This window comes from Plecotus auritus (genome assembly GCF_963455305.1).
Source record: "Plecotus auritus genome assembly, chromosome: 6".
In the NCBI taxonomy this organism is placed as follows: domain Eukaryota; kingdom Metazoa; phylum Chordata; class Mammalia; order Chiroptera; family Vespertilionidae; genus Plecotus; species Plecotus auritus.
In genome coordinates, this window is record NC_137773.1 from 7083935 (window position 1) to 7100314 (window position 16380).

General features: G+C 55.2%; 2 protein-coding genes across 3 annotated transcripts in view; one reads left to right on the plus strand and one right to left on the minus strand.

The window, feature by feature from the left end:
* KCNIP1 (potassium voltage-gated channel interacting protein 1) overlaps positions 1 to 16380 on the minus strand; it is a 265584-nt gene that overhangs the window by 231805 nt on the left and 17399 nt on the right. The window lies entirely within an intron of this gene.
* Positions 5483 to 14662, plus strand: KCNMB1 (potassium calcium-activated channel subfamily M regulatory beta subunit 1). Its single transcript, XM_080672694.1, has 4 exons — positions 5483 to 5622; positions 7856 to 8013; positions 9336 to 9507; positions 13850 to 14662. The coding sequence occupies exons 2-4, from the start codon at positions 7880 to 7882 to the stop codon at positions 14117 to 14119; spliced, it is 576 nt and encodes a 191-aa protein (XP_080528820.1). The 5' UTR covers positions 5483 to 5622; positions 7856 to 7879; the 3' UTR covers positions 14120 to 14662.

Below are 16380 nucleotides of genomic sequence, written 5' to 3' on the forward strand. Positions count from 1 at the left end.
ACGGATGACTGACAGCGTTTTCACTGATGTGTGACAAGAGGGATTAAAAAGACCTCTCTCGGTAGCACCTCTTTTTAAGCATCTGCAGGAGTAGCTGCTGGGACTGCTCGCCCAGGGCAGCCCAATACCAGCCTCAGGTGGAAGGGATGGCTTCCCTCTGGGGTCCTGGCTCCGAGTGTGTCACGGGCTGGGGCTTGGCCAGGAGCGTCAGGAAGGCCACTCGGAGTCCGTCCCCAGGCGGAGGGGCAGAGGGTGCTGGGAGCGTCTCCCAGGACCTGCTTGAGACCGGCTGCGAGGTAGCAAACAGGAAGGCAGGGCCGGCCAGTGGGGTGGCCAGCAGCTCACGGCTCTGGAGATGTCTGTCCAATAAGGTAGCCACCAGTCACACGTGACTACTTAACTTTAAATTAATTAAAATTAGATAAAAATTAAAAATTTAGTTCTCCATTCACTCTAGTCACCTTTCAAGCGCTCAATAGTCATATGCTATTCGTGGTTACTGTATTGAATGACTCAAGTTTGTAGAACTGGACACAACTGCTTTCCCTCATCCCTCAGCCCCACGTGGCCAGCCCGCCGGGTACAGTATTCCGTGCGCTTCCCACCCCCTCCCTGTCCACACCTTTGTCAGTGGTTCCTAAAACCTCTTCAGATTCCAATTTCTGTGTGTCTTCCGAACTCCTGTGCTGGAAAACCGGCTCTCCAGGAAAAAGCCCTGATATACAGGGTGTGTAGATTTGCCCAGTATAAATACTCCCGCCATGGCCCGCTTCCAGCTCCCAGTGGCTGAACAACTGGCTGCAGGCTCTCAGGGAGCGGGAATGAGCCAGCCCCGGCGCACCCCGCCCTGCCTCTCCCGCGGGACCCTGACTGGGACAGGGTGTCGGGCTGCTGCCTCTGCTGGCTGCAGCTGCGTAAGGTGATGGTGCAGACTCCCCTTCTCGGGGGGCCACTGCCCGGGGCCACAGTGTCACTATGAGCCCCCAGTTCTCATCACCCCAGAGCCAGGTTAAGCGGAAGTGGGAGAACCACTTTGTCATCTGGGCCCCAAGGGGGCACAGCTTACGTTCTGAGTCCCTCAAGCTACCCCGTGAAGGAGTTCCCGCAGCCTCCACCTACCATTCTCTCTGTGTCTGTGTCTCTCTCTTTCCAAGGATCAAATCAGGCCCGGTGAAGGCAAACAACAACAACAAACACCTGCTAACGTCTTCCAGTTCTAGGGTCTTCTCCTCTCTCTGTACAGGATCTGGTCCCCAGAGTGCATCCTTATAGACCCACTGTCCCTCCCACCTGTCAGCTCATGGGGTGCGAGTGACGGTGAGGGTGGAACAGACCCAGTGACCAGCACAGGGCGACTGAGTTCCACTACACAAGCCCCACTGCTAAGCAGCCAACAACACAGCTTCGATGAAATGTGTCATGGTTTCCCCAGATGATGGGATACAGCACAGCCCCTGCGAAGAGGCTCCATGGTATGGGAAAAGGAGTGCGGTTTCCTGTCACATTCAAAAGCGAGAGATTTCTTTCGGGTCGCACGTCGCAGCATCAATGAGTCTCAGGGGCGTTATGCCAAGTGCAATAAGCCAGACACGAAAGGGCAAATACCGTTCGATTCCCTGTCTATGAGGCATCTAACATAGACTCACAGAAACGGGAAACACAATGGTGGTTGCCCGGGCTGGGAGGAGGGAGCAAGGGGGCGCTGTTCAGTGGGGAGAGAGTTGCAGTTGTGCCGTTTGAAAAGTTCTAGAGCGCTGCTGAGCTGCAGCATGAATCCAGTTAACACTGCTGAACTGTCCACTCAGAAATGTAAACAAAAATTTTAATTTTTTCCCCCCAAACCAACAAAAGACAACTGTAAAAACCAAGATCCTCTGTTTCTTCTTTCAGGGCCAGCGATGCGACATTGAACCGTTCTTGCCCCAGATCTTGGGCAGCGCCGGCGCCCGTGGGGAGCCCGGTTAACGGAGAAGGCCCGTGAACCCAGAGGAACTGCCGGGAGGAGCGCGCACTGTGCTCTGAGCGTGTTACCTCCAGGCACTGACCTGGCCCAGCAGGCAGGGAGAGTGGCCAAGGGGACAGGAGGTGAGGCGGGGCCCCAGGCGGAGTCCCTCGGAGGGGAGAGCTCCCCAGCAGGTGGAGGGAGAGACACCTGCATCCTTCTGTGAGTGTGGGAAGGACACGCGCCCTCCCGTTCCGTTCCCAGCAGTTCTCCGAGGGACGGGCTTATCCCTGTGCCTTGCCGCTATCGCCAGTCTCCACGGCGAGCTTGGAGCTCGGACGGGCTCGCAGGAGGAGACCACATGCAGCATCGACCGCACTGCGCAGAGGGACAGCAGTGCTCTATTTATTTATGTTCCTCCTTGTTTCAAGGAGAATTTCAAGCTGCTTACAGTGATGTTAGTTAGCAATGGGGCGGGCTAAAATGCCTTGTCACTAGGTCCGAAAGATGAGGTGAGGGGAGATATAGCTCAGGGTGGCAGGAGCAAGGGACAAGGTGTCCCTTTATTCACAGGGTGCAGCCTTGCCGCGTTCCTCATCCAGTCCCGTCCGGCCTTTAATCCGTATATTGACATTTAATAGTCCCCTTCTTAAACTCTGTCTTCTCAGATCTGTGAACAATCTGTCATTGTGATTTCCTATGCCCTTTATTACTCTCTCTCCCTTAAGTATATCCTTTTATGTTTTCCATTCTGTCTTTTTTTGCAGTTTAAAAAGATCCATCTCCCTCCACCCCCCTAGGAAAGGGGCCAGGCCTGGCCCACCTCAGCACAGTGACGCCTCCAGAGCCTCACACAGTAGGTCCTCACGTGTTTGTGACTGACTGAGGGCCTCGCACAGTAGGTCCTCACGTGTTTGTGACTGACGGAGGGCCACTCGCGCCCGCTCCCGTGACACTCAGCCAGTGACACCCTCCGCAGGGCTCAGGACAGTTGCCAAGTTGATTTATGGGACTTATTATCCCAAGTGGCGGCAGAGAATAGATATTGATTCAAAAGGGTTTAAATAAGTAAGTGGATGCACAAGCCAGGAGAGGGCTGTGGACCGAGGAGAGGGGCTTGTCAAGCAGCTGAAGCAGATGTCATAAGGAACACGGGTCCTCGGGAACCGAGGGAGGGGACTCAGGGGGGACACAGGGATGGGCGGCGGAGGCAGCAAGCACAGGCTCACAGCCAGGCTGCGTCACCTCACATGCCGGGGAGTGACCTTGGGCGGAGAACGGAAACAAGACCACCTCCTGTGAGGATGGCAAAAAGAAAGACCGTGCATGATCTCCATCCTAGAGGTGGGCAAACCGAGGCTCCGAGAGGCAAAGTCACCTGCCTTGGGCAATTTCATTAACCTCTGTGAGCTTCAGTTACCCACTCTATAAAATGGGTAGACAAAGCTCTTCCTGAACGGATGGCTGTGATCGAATGGGGTTGTTGGAAGACTGAAGGCAGGGAAGGCATTTTGTGAACTCTAACACCCCATGTTAATGCAAAGCTCCAATCTTTATTGTGGTAGCATCATCGTTTCCTTGCCCTCCACCTACAACCACCTGTCACACACAACCCCAAAGCCAGCCAGGGACCCGGGTTTTTGTCCAAAGCAAGGCTTGTCGAAGCATTTGGCTCGGGCTCAACTTCTTTGCAGCAAGGAGCTCGCCTCTCCCGCCCCCCTTCCCTGCCTGTCCCCATCTTCTGAGAGGAAAAGTACCTTGGGAAGAATGCTAATGTTGGTTTATAAATTCCAAACGTGGAACCCTTGAGAACTCATTTAGTTGATTACATGCAAGCAGCCCTTTGGTCATTCTTAAAAAGGGCCTGCTGCTGCCCTGTGCCTCTCCCCCAGGGAGCGGGAGGAAGACTGGCATTCGTGCATCAGTTCATGGGCCCAGGAGGACTCTTCCGGCTCCTGAGTGGACCAAGAACCATCCCTGGAAACCACTCCTCTGGGGATTCATTCCAGGCCCCGTGTCCCTCATGCCAGCCCACCTGTGAGGTCTAAGGCCTGAACAGACCTCCTTTGCTGTGATGTCCATGAAACAGACAATTTACTCTCTTGTTAATATGATTCAATTAGTAAAGGGGGAAAGGGACTTCCTGCTGGAGTGTCATTCCACGGCCCGCTGGGCTGGCTGCCTCGCGGTGGCCGAGGTGGAGTGAGGGGGGTGGCAGACTCATTCAACAGGCATGCTGGGCTGCACCGGCCTCCCTGGGGACCGGCTCAGGTGGCAGGTGACTGTATAATGCAGGTGAGCATTCATGTCTTAGCACAGGACCAGGATGAGCAGGAGCTTGGCTTTGCAAGCTGGAAGGGCTGACTTCAAATCTGGCTCTGGCCCTTAGAGCAGGCTCACCGTGGACCCGGTACGTAAGCCCCCGAGGCTCAGCTTCGACTTCTTTACCTCATTGTTGGGTAAAGCAAGGGCTAGAGATATGCCTGACAGTCAGGAGGGGCCCAAAACATTGGGCTCATTTTCCCCTGATTTTTAATCCTTACAACAACCACTTCACAGACGAGGAGACTGGGAGAAATCTGGGAACGTGTGTGGCCTGCAAACGCTGATGCCCTCTTGCCTTAGTGAGGGGAACGAATCTCTGGCATGACCCCCAACCACACTTAGTCTCTGGGAGGCCACCTGACACAGCAGGCTGTCCCCGCCCATGGCTGGTGAGAGGAGCGGGAGCTGTGATGGTCCCTGCTTCGGCCTGGCTGGTCTTTAAAATGTAAGTTCTGACCTGACCGGTTTGGCTCAGTGGATAGAGGGTCGGCCTATGGACTGAAGGGTCCCAGGTTCGATTCCGGTCAAGGGCATGTACCTTGGTTGCAGGCACATCCCCAGTAGGGGGCGTGCAGGAGGCAGCTGATCGATGTTTCTAACTCTCTATCCCTCTCCCTTCTTCTCTGTAAAAAATCAATAAAAATATAAAAAATAAAATAAAATGGAAGTTCTTTTTCTCTGCCATAAAGGTCCACCATCTCTAGTCCTCATCACTACCCTGAACAAAGCGAGTTTAAAAAACCCCAACAGCGCAGATGAGAAACGGGCGCAGAGAGGTGCCACGACTTGCCCAGGGCCACACAGCATGCACATGCCAAAGGAAGGAGGGCTTGGCTGGTCCAGCCGGATATGCCAGCCCCTCAGTGGCTGACAAGCCCCGCCCCACTCCAGCTTCAACGCCTCCTCCCTCCCCCACGTCAACTAAAGGAAAACCATGTCCCATTCGGGGCTTGTCAGCCACTCCACCAGCTCAGAGAGACCGAGGGAAGAAGTGTTTTCCAAACACACCAGGACAGTCTTTCCCGGCTTGCTCTGTGCTGTTGTTAATACCCGCTTCCCAGGGGACTCTGGGAAATGCAGGTGCGGGGGCCTGGGTAGCAGCTGCCACCCTCCGTCCTCCTCCGGGCTGGTACCTGCTCTGAGTGTGTGTCCCGGGCTGTGCGCTCAGACTTGACCATGTTTGGGCATGGAGGCGAATCCCAGATGGGGACCAAAGGCCGCTTCCCTGGAAACAGAGACCGCTGGCAGCCCCAGCTTCCTGCTGGAGCTCAGGCGGCCGCTTTTTGGGGTGGGGGCTGGGGCCGGGCAGATCGAAAGTGCCTGCCTGCTGAAGACTCAGGGGCGCCGGGGAGACTGTGAGTACTGCGTGCCCGGAGCACTTGGGGCGAGTTTCTCCAAAGCTCAGGCTGGAGGGGCGGGGAGAGCTTTGGAGGGAGCAGCAGTGGGAACGCCCTTCTTCAGGAGCTGTGTACCGGGGTTCGGGGTTCAGAGGGGCTGACGCTGGTGTCACTGGGGACCAGAATTACTGGCATCTGAACGGCAGCTGGGAGGTGGGGAGCAGAGCCCTGGCCCTCAGGTCCCAGCTGCCAGTGCAGCCAGAGGGCTGCAGCCCAGAGGTCAGCCCAGGAAAACGTACTCCCTGTGACACTGTAACGTCTCTGTTAGCATGTAGAGGAACCCCACTTCTCAGTGCCCCAAATGAGGGAGGAAAACTTGCCATTGGGTGTCATCCCTGCCAGTCATCTTGGAGGCAGTGACAAAGTTATATCCTTGGTGCTGGATCCCAGGATCTTCTCTTTAGGACAGTGGGGGAGGAGTGGGGCGGGGGTGGGGGGGGGGTAGGGAGAAGGGGACACTTGAAACAGTCAATACTTAGGAGGGAAACCTAAGTGGAAAATGAAGTGCTTTGCTGAAAATCCCTTTGGACCAATGTCTCTCTCCTGGACACTCACTAATTTATAAAAAAAAACAACAACCAAAAACCTGTTTATTCCTTTAGGGACCTGGCAGGGAAAATACAGTTCTTCCTGATATCTGGCTAAAATTTTCCTCAAAGCAGGGGATTACAGAGAGAAGGCCCCATGGCCCTGGTATCTTTGGTAGAAACGAACTATGGTTACCCTAAACCAGTGGTCGGCAAACTCATTAGTCACCAGAGCCAAATATCAACAGTACAACGATTGAAATTTCTTTTGAGAGCCAAATTTTTTTAAACTTAAACTTCTTCTAATGCCACTTCTTCAAAATAGACTCGCCCAGGCCGTGGTATTTCGTGGAAGAGCCACACTCAAGGGGCCAAAGAGCCGCATGTGGCTCGCGAGCCGCAGTTTGCCGACCACTGCCCTAAACAAACAAAACAACAAAGAAATGGACCCAAAGGCTAATGGGGCAACTCACAGAACAGATGGGAACCCCATAAGGGACAGAAGCTGGCAGCTGTCAGGCGCCAGGTGACTTACAGGTGACCAGTCACACCCTGGAGAGTGTTCAGTGGCTGGGGGGGGGGGGGGGGGAGAGTGTTCAGTGGCTGGCGGGGGGGGGGTGCGGGGAAGGGGGGGGGCGGTGCTCTGCTTGCACCGGGTGAGGCAGATGCCCAGAAGGAAAGTGAGGAGGAAAAGAGGAGAGGTGCCAGCTACTCCCCACATTCTGCTTCGGCCCGGGTGGCTCAAGCCCCCAGAGGAGAGAGCAGTTGCTGCAGCCACTGAAGGCCTCTGCCCTCGCTTGAAGAGGGAGGTGGCCCTCACAAGACCCTGACTGCGGAAACCTCAAGCCGCCCCCAGTGCCTGTGGCTCCTGCTGGGTCCTCGGCCTGCTGCCCCGGCTGGGCCCTGCTGTGGGGCTGGCGGGCAGAACGGTGGAATGTCCCGGGTTTCTCGGAGACAGTGTCCTAGGATGTTCTGCCTCCGCTGCTCGAGGAATCAGTGTATGTCCCATGTCAGTTTCCTATTGCTGCCTTCACAAACGACCCAGAAATCTACTTGCACAAAGTTCTGGAGGCCAGAAGCCCCAAATTGGCAAGATGCTGGCAAGGCTGTGATCCTGGTGTCACCAGCGCTGCAATCCCTCCAGAGGTGGGAGGGGATGGCCCGGGGGCTGCCCGCAATCCCGGGCATGTGTGGCATCCCTCCAGTCTCTGCTTCTCTGGTCATATGACCTTCTCCTCTTCTGTGCCTATCTCCGCCTGCCTCCTCCTGTAAGGACCTTAGGGTCTACATGGATAACCGGTGTAGATTATCTCAAGCTCCTTAAAGTCTTTGCCATGTTAAGTAACAGTCAGAGACTCCAGGGCTGAGAACATGGGCTTCTTGGGGTCACTATTGAGCCTGTCACACACTGTGACCCTGGGCAGGTCACTTTACCTCTCTGAGCCACAGGTCGTTCATCTGTAGAAGGGGGTTAATAACACTCGCCTCTCAGAGCTGGTGGCAGGCTTACTGGCGTCCAAAAAAGCCCTCTGAAGTTGCAAAGCTCCACATAAAAATAGGGGCAATATTAACATGGAAGCCCCCTTCCCTCTCACCTGTCTTCCCTTCCGTGGATTAATCGTCACCTGTGCTGCTCTCACGTCTATGTGTCTCTGTGGCCTTAGCAATGACTGCTGTCCCCCGTGGACATGGGGAAGAAGCTGGTGATGGCCCAGAAGCGGGGAGAGACTCGAGCCCTTTGCCTGGGTGTGGCCATGGTGGTGTGCGCCGTCATCGCCTACTATATCCTGGGCACGACCATGCTGCCCCTCTACCAGAAAAGGTATGCACCCCCTGGCCTGTCCCCATCCTCCAGCCTCTCCCCTAAGGTCTGGTCTGTGAGGAACCCCAGACTTCTTCCTACCCGTCCCCGTGACCCTCATGCCAGGCAGGAATCCTCATTCTTAGGGTCAAGGATTCAAATGCAGGGAGGGTGGAGGGAAGGCTGGACTGGTCCCTGCTGGTCTGGAATCCTGGGACTTGGAGGTAACACACAGGAGGCCTTTCCACAGGAAACGTCAAAGGGTCAGAACAAATGCTCCAGTGAGTTTCATCCCAGGAGGTAGCAGTCACAGAATCGTGTACCCCATGTGCACAGTGTGACTCCCCCTCTGAAACCTCCCGGTCAGTGGGTATCTAGCCTCCTGTGGAATATCTCAAGTGACGGGGAGCTCACTACCTCGCCGTGCATACCTACTTTCTGATAAGTAGGACCTGTCTACGTTGAGCCAAAATCCGCTTCCCCCGAGCTCTGCTTTGGAATCTGGGAGAATGTTCCATGCCCTTGCTCTCTGACATGTCAACCACTTGAGCTTTTGAAGGGAGAGCTGTGAAGTTCCTGATCCTGCTCTATCTGGAACAAACACACTCAGCTCTCCCGGCCTGTTCTTAGGCCAAGTCTCAGCCCCTCGCCTCGGGAACACGCCAGTCCAGCTCCTGCCAGCCCCTCGCCTGATGAATGGGGGACGAGTCACAGTTGATCTGCTGCTGATGTGTTAATGAGTCTGTTAGCCTCTCTGGGGTCTGCTCCTTTCTCCCTTTTTACCCCCTGGAGATATTCCCGGCTGGAACCTGACCGCTCAGAGCAGCCGTGCACCTCTGACACGGCACCTCCAAGTTAAGCTCAATCCCCACCACCCTCCCCACCTGGCACAGATCAACCCTCCTTCATCTCCGCTTTTTAGGGGAAAGGGCACAGACTCTGAAGCCACCCAGGCCCGACTTCAGGTCCTTGCGGCCTCGGAAAAGTCACTTGACCTTTCTGAGCTTCTCTTCCATCTCTGAGGATGAAGAAGATGTGGCTGCCTTTTTAAAAACAACCAGGGCCTGGGCCTCATCCACCTGTTCTGGGGTGTGGCTTGGATGTGGGAATCTTCATAAAAGTTCCGCCGGGTTTTGAGGACCATTATGTGGGTGATGTCCAAGAGGCCATCGGCACTGCCATTTGGATTCTGTTTCCTCCCCTGGGCCCAGGGACCCTGGGTCACGCTCCTTCAGTGCTGAATGCTGATGCAAGTCCCGGCCCTGGGTCTCTCCGAGGGGTTCAGACAGGGGGCTCTGTGCCACGCAGGTTCTGAAATGTGTACGTGTGTGTGATCTCTCCAGCGTGTGGACCCAGGAATCCACGTGCCACCTGATTGAGACCAACATCAGGGACCAGGAGGAGCTGGAGGGCAAGAAAGTGGCCCAGTACCCGTGCCTGTGGGTCAACGTGTCCGCCGTGGGCCACTGGGCCGTGCTGTACCACACGGAGGACACTTGGGACCAGAACCAGCAGGTACTAACTGGGGGGATGGGTACGTGTCCCTGTACCCCTGACAGGTGTGAGGGCCTGTCCCTAACTGGCTCCCTAGCTCCTCTCTGCAGAGTGGGGGCTGAGAAAGATGACCCCCCTTGGCCAGGGACCGTAGCTGGCATGAGGTCCAGCCAGACCTTGCTCTTCTGGGTTAGAGTCACACAGACCTCGGTGTGAATCCCTGCTATGCCACTAACTGACTGTGTGACCCGGGGCAGCTGACTTAGCCCCTCTGTGCCTCAGTTCCCACCTTTGCTCAATTGCTCTTGTGCAAAGAGCACTGGATATAATGTGCCAATCTCCATGTTGGATGCATAGCACGCACTCATAAAGAAGTGGCCGCTGGTGTTAGTACCTCATTCTGTAAGTCAAATGAAAGGCCCGGCCCAGAGCTGATCCCCTGAGGCAGTGGTCGGCAAACTCATTAGTCAACAGATCCAAATATCAACAGTACAACGACTGAAATTTCTTTTGAGAGCCAAATTTTTTAAACTTAAACTATATAGGTAGGTACATTGTTATTAACTTAATTAGGGTACTCCTAAACTGGCCTTTGCTAAAAACCCAAGGGCCCAAAGAGCTGCATGTGGCTCGCGAGCCGCAGTTTGCCGACCACTGCCCTGAGGGAACCCCATATGCATCCTCCACCCTAGGAAGCTGGGCTGGGGCTGGAGCAAAGCAACACTTGGGATATTTTCTCATCACTGCCTCCCAACATCCCTCCCACCCCCAAATCCACATGGTAGCCCTCCTTAAAGGAAGTACAAGTCACCCATATTCATTTGCTCATTCGCTCCCTCTTTTATTCAACCGTCATTGGGCACATCCTGGGTGAGGGGCTTAGGACTCAAGAGGAGAAGGCTCAGGCAGGAAAGAATACCTAGTGGGGAGGCAGCCGTGCCATAGAGAGGAAGGGAGAACATTGTGGGGTTAAAGGAGGGAGGGAATGCTTTCCAGCCACCAGTGAGGCAGGTGAGGGTGGCAGGCATTTGGGTTAGGCATTGACATATCAGGCAGGCATGAGGGCCACAGAAACATGGAGGGCATACAGGTCAAGGGCAGGACACAGGGAAGGCTGGAAGGGTGGGCAGCAAAACCAGCCTCCCACTCCTGACCAACGGATGCAGCGTCTGGGCTCTCCAGGTGGTTCAAAGGTAGAGAATTCCTGTTGTGAGCAACCTGGAGTCTTTACAAGGCTTGGGGTCCAGGGAGCGCGATCAGAGAGTCAGAGAGGAGCAGAGGAGTGTGCCAGTCAGTGACTGGGCAGAGGGGCGGGGCCACAGCAAACACCCGGGAGGAGATTGGTCCTGAAGCAGGGTGGGTGCTGACAGTCAGACTTTGGTGGCTGATAGGATGGGAAGGGGCAGAGTGTCTGGGGGGACAGTGGGATTACTAACAGTGCTGGGGCTTGGGGGTCATGGAGAAGTGGGTGTGGACAGTGCAAGGTGGCCTGACTGTTCTGCCATCACTACAGTGCACCACTCCAGCCGTGGGCAAACTACGGCCCGCGGGCCGGATCCGGCTGTTCCATCCGGTTCTCTCGCTCTCCCCTCCGCTCCTTTACTTTGAATTTATATTAGTTCACACAAACACTCCATCCATGCTTTTGTTCCGGCCCTCCGGTCCAGTTTAAGAACCCATTGTGGCCCTCGAGTCAAAAAGTTTGCCCACCCCCTGACTCAGCCCCATTAGATGGAGGAAGAGCCCCCGAACCGGCTCTCACCGGGACACCTGCCTCTCCTGGCATTCAGTGGCCCCTGACTTGTCCCAAGGAGCAAGCAGCACAGTTTCAAAGGCAGGCAGACATGATCATGGTGTGACAGGGATTGGGTGCAGGCTGGCTTGCAGGCCGCCTCCCTGATGCTACGGTTGTCAGCTCAGAGGGACAGGAGGCCAGACTGTCCCCTGAGATGAGCTGCCAGCGGCATGTCTGGCCCTGGACGGCAGCCACCGGCTGTTCTGTCTTCTTTTTCACCGTACCCAGGCATGACCAGGAGCAGTTCTAATGGCAGGCTGCTAGCATGTGGGGCAGGGGAAGTACCTTCATGTTTTTGCCACTCAGCTGGGTCAAAGGGCCAGCTGCCCCTCTGCCTCATTCAGCTCTGGGGTGCAGGGGGCTGGTGCAGCAGGCCAGCTGGGTGCTGTGTGAAAGGCCGCTCTCTAAGAAGGGAAAGGAGGAGCTATCTTTGCAATATCATAGTTAAGTCCCAATATCATTATCCTATATAATAAAGAGGTAATAGGCAAATGGTCATCACGCAGTGATGCATAACGACCGATCAGCAGGAGGGCGGGGCAGCGAGTTACAAGCAGCGGAGAGCTACAGGAGGGTGGGGTAGCGAGCTACATGCGACGGAGAGCTACCAGTGGCAGTGGGCAGGGCGGCCAGCTGAGGCAAGTGGCAGTGAGCTACTCGCTCACTGATTCATGCTCAGGGCCACTAGTTAATAAGAACAGCATCTCCCATTTATTGAGCACTTACTATGTGCTCAGCTTTGTGTGAAGTGTTTATATGCATCCTCTCTTCTAATCCCCACAAGTCAACTAGGCAGGTGCCCTCACAAACCCATTTTACAAGGCTCAGAGAAGTTATGGCACTTGCCGAGGTCACGCAATTTGGAATTGGTAGTTGAACCCAAGCCTGTCTAGCTCCATAGCCACATGTCACTCAGTGAGTTAGGTGACCCAACGTCACAGTCAGAGGCATTGGGGAGACTTGAGCTAGGCCCTCTCAGCTCAGGATTTTGAATCCATCTCTTACTGGGACCCTGAGGTGCCCAACAACTCTGCATGCCAGATTCCCCAGGAGCCAGCTTCTCCCCAGCCTCAGCTGCTCCCTGGCTGGCTGGCTGGTGACCTACTTCTGGATGCAGCTCCCCCACTTCCCAGGCTCTGCCGGAACTCTGATGCAACCATCCTTTGTTCTGCTGGACTGAGCACTGTCAGGGCCAACAGCTTTGAGGTTGGGGCTTCATTCAAATCCAGGGAGTAACTGAGGCTGGGGAGAAGCTGGCTCAGTAATTTACACATTGTTGATCTTGGACACAATTCCTCTAGTCCAGTGGTCTCAAACTTTTGAATATGAAGGAATCACTTGATTCCTGGGCCCCACCCTTGGTGATCCAGAGGGCCAGCCCTCCAGGTGGCTCAACCAGAAATGGAGGGGGGACAGGGAATGGCGAGCTGTGAGTGGCTGGCCTGTGGAAGGCCCTCTGCCTTCCCACTCTCCCTCCCAATCCAACCCATTTCTGCTGGAGGGGCTGGTGTTGGCAGGGGGCACCCTCACTTGCAGAACATCTCCCACAGGTTCCCATAAACAATATTCAGACCTCCCGGCACAGAGCAGAGCTAGAACCAGGGTCCCCGCCTTGCACCTCCTCTGCAGAGCTTTCTAGCTGCACCTCATCTGACCAGGCCAGAGGCTCCTCAGAGCAACAGTCAGTGTCAGAATTGAGTGTGTGCCACGCTCCGTGTGCACAACGCTCCTCTGGATGCACCCTCCCTCCCCTTTGCATCCCAGCATCTAATACTGGCTGGCCAGCACCTTCTGTTTGGCTCACACAGGGCGAGACCACAGAGGGTTTTCAATGTGAACCTTTGCCAATATTTGTAGGATGTGAGAGTTCACATTCAACTCTGGTTTTCTGGCTTCTCGTGACGTGTCGGAGGCCTGGCTACAATAGGTCTTCTGGATCCCATGGTGAGCCCTGTCCAGATGGAGTGATGACTGCCAGTCTGGGTGCATCTGGCTGTCTCCTGTCACCAGGCCCCACCACTCCCTGACAGTTCTCTATGGCATGAAGGCAAGCTGGCACCTGCCTTCTTATTCTCTCAACCTGCGTCACTCGTGGGCATTCCCTGCGTGAGCTCTGCAGGTACCTGAGCATGTGACCTCTGGCCTGAATCCAAATGCAGAGCCCACTGGGCCTGTGTCACTCACTGCCTCTCATGGTCTCCTTAGTGAAGCTTGAAGTCCTTCTTTAATAACATCATTGGAAAAGATATTGCTTTTAACCCGTTTAAGAGATGAAGCTATCAAGGCTCAGAAAGGGTGAGTGATTCGTCTAAAGCTCTACAGCAATGGAAGCAGAGCCAGGTCTCTAGCTGGGCCCTGAGCAGCCACAGGGCCACCGTGCTCACAGAGGACACTGTGAGGGCACCCTGTAGCCTTAAATAGTTCTGGCTCCCCCCACCCCAAGCCCCCTCCCACCCAGGGGCCTGACTCCAAAGCTGGCATTGATCTTCACTCCTGGCCAGCCACTCATCTCTAGGTGCTAAGAGATGGGGACTCCCACCCCAAGGGAACTCCTGCTTCTCCCCACAGTGTTCCTACATCCCAGGCAGCCTGGACAACTACCAGCTGGCCCGGGCCGACGTGGAGAAAGTCAGAGACAATTTCCACGAGCACCGGGTTTTCTACTGCTTCTCGACCACGCGGGAGAATGAGACCAGGGTCCTGTACCGGCGCCTCTACGGGCCCCAGACCCTCCTGTTCTCTCTCTTCTGGCCCACCTTCCTGCTGACCGGAGGCCTCCTCATCATCGTCATGGTGAAGATCAACCAGTCCCTCTCCATCCTGGCGGCTCAGAAGTAGACCTGTGCACGTCACAACACTGCTCAGGTCGCAGGGGGCTGGGGGGACCCTGGGCTGTACCCCGTTTGTGTATCCATGCCTCTTCCCTCTGCCTTCCCACTCTCCCTCCCAATCCACCCACTCAGTCTTCCACAGCAAGCGTGGCCTCGGTTAAGTCCTTTCCTGCTCAAGAATGGACAATGGCTCCCCAGTGCCATGGGGAGCACAGGCCAGCCACTCACAGCTCGCCATTCCCTGTCCCCCCTCCACGGACTCCAACCCATTTCTGGCTGAGCCACCCGCCACCCCACAGATGACAATGGTTCTGACCTCTGCGCTGTGTTCTCACCACTGACTCAAAGGCCTGTCCGTGCTGTCCAAAATGCTGTCCTCAGCAAACCCCAGCTCCTTGGTGAATTTCATAATGAAAACAGCGGCGCGTGCAGAGAGCACAGTTAGAGCCTCTCTTGTTTTTAGGACACTCAGTGCCTTACACGTTTTTACTCTCAAGTTAACAAGTATACAAAAATAACGGGACCACAAGGAAATATACGAAAATGCATCAAAATACTAACCGTGAGGTGGTGGTTAATGTTAACTTTCTTCCTTTGTCCCCCTTATTTATTTTTGGAACTTTTCTAAATTTTCGGCAATAGGAAGGTTTGCTTTTGTTGTCTGTTTTTAACCAGAAAAGCAACAGTACGTGTTACTTGGGGGAAAGTTGGAGCCCCCATCACCAAGCGGGTGAAGTGGGCCGAGGTGGGGGTTGGGCCCCCATCAGAGGAGGCTTTCGAGAACAGGTGAGCGTAAGGACCCTCTACAGAGGGGAGGTACCCGCCCAGATGGGGGTTTACCCTGCGGGGAAAGCAAGGGCACCGGTCCTGCTGGGGAAACCCTTCTCGGTTGCAAAGGGCAACATTGGAGGCAGCCACCATCTCCACCATTACTCCTGCATCAGGCTTTCCGCGCGAGGGCAGTGGGCCTCGAAGTCAGCCCCCGGACCACGGTGCCAGCATTCTGGGCAGACTCTCGAGAAATGCACAGCCTCAGCCCCCCATCCTGTCAGAACCCCCAAGGGGTGTGGTGTGCTGGCATCCGTGGGGTCAGAGCTGGGGCTGCTGGGGGTTCTGACATGTGCTTATGGGTGGGAACCAGGCCCCCATCCCTGTGCTATTGGGAATGGGTAAATGAGTCCTGGGCAGGGCAAGCCCTGAGCAGAGTGCAAGGTCAGGCCGTCGGTGCCCTTGAAGTTGCTCCTGGAGCTGTGAGTCCAGACGCAGCCTCGGGTGAGTCATATCTCTGCCAGGCTTCACCTCTCCGATGCTCGGCTGCTCTGTCTGTAACAGACAGACTCCTCCCTCGGGGAAACTGAGAGGGCTGAGTAAGGGTCTGGCGCATAGTAGGTGGCCAGGAAGGAGGCTATTGCTAATAACAATAAGTGATAAATACTCAGAAACTTCCAGAAGGAATTATACCAACAATAATGTCAACTAGCATTTTGGGTGCTTCTCTATGACATGCCAGGCACTGTGCCAAGCAGTGTGCCTTGTACGAATTCAGCGAGGTGCTGCTGAACCCATTGGAGAGGAGGAGAAATACGGGACAGTGGTTTTGTACGAGGACCTGCGAAGTGAAGGCCTGCGTTCAAATGCCCAACCCTGCCATTCGCTAGCTGGGTGACTCAGGGAAAATAACTTTGCTTCTCTGTATCTCCATTTTCTCATTTTCAAAATGGGAACTAATAATAATATCTCCTTTTAGGACTGTTGGTATTAAATGACTTATTATATAATGTTCCTAGAAGAGTGACTGACACATGGTGTGTGCTATATAAGATACTAGAGGCCTGAAATTCGTGCACGGGGGAGGGATGTCCCTCAGCCCAGCCTGCACCCTTTCCAATCTGGGATCCCTAGAGGGATGTCCGACTGCGTTTAGGCCCGATCCTACCTGGTAGGATCGGGCCTAAACGCAGTCGGACATCCCTGTCACAATCCAGGACTGCTAGCTCCCAACTGCTCACCTGCCTGCCTTCCTGATTGCCCCTAACCACTTCTGCCCGCCAGCCTGATCACCCCCTAACCACTCCCCTGCCAACCTGATTGCCCCTAACTGCCCTCCCCTGCAGGTCTGGTCACCCCTAACTGCCCTCCCCTGCAGGCCTGGGTCCCTCCCAACTGCCCTTCCCTGCAGGCCTGGGTCCCTCCCAACTGCCCTTCCCTGCAGGCCTGGGTTCCCTCCCCCAACTGCCCTTCCCTGCAGGCCCGGTCGCCCCCAACTTC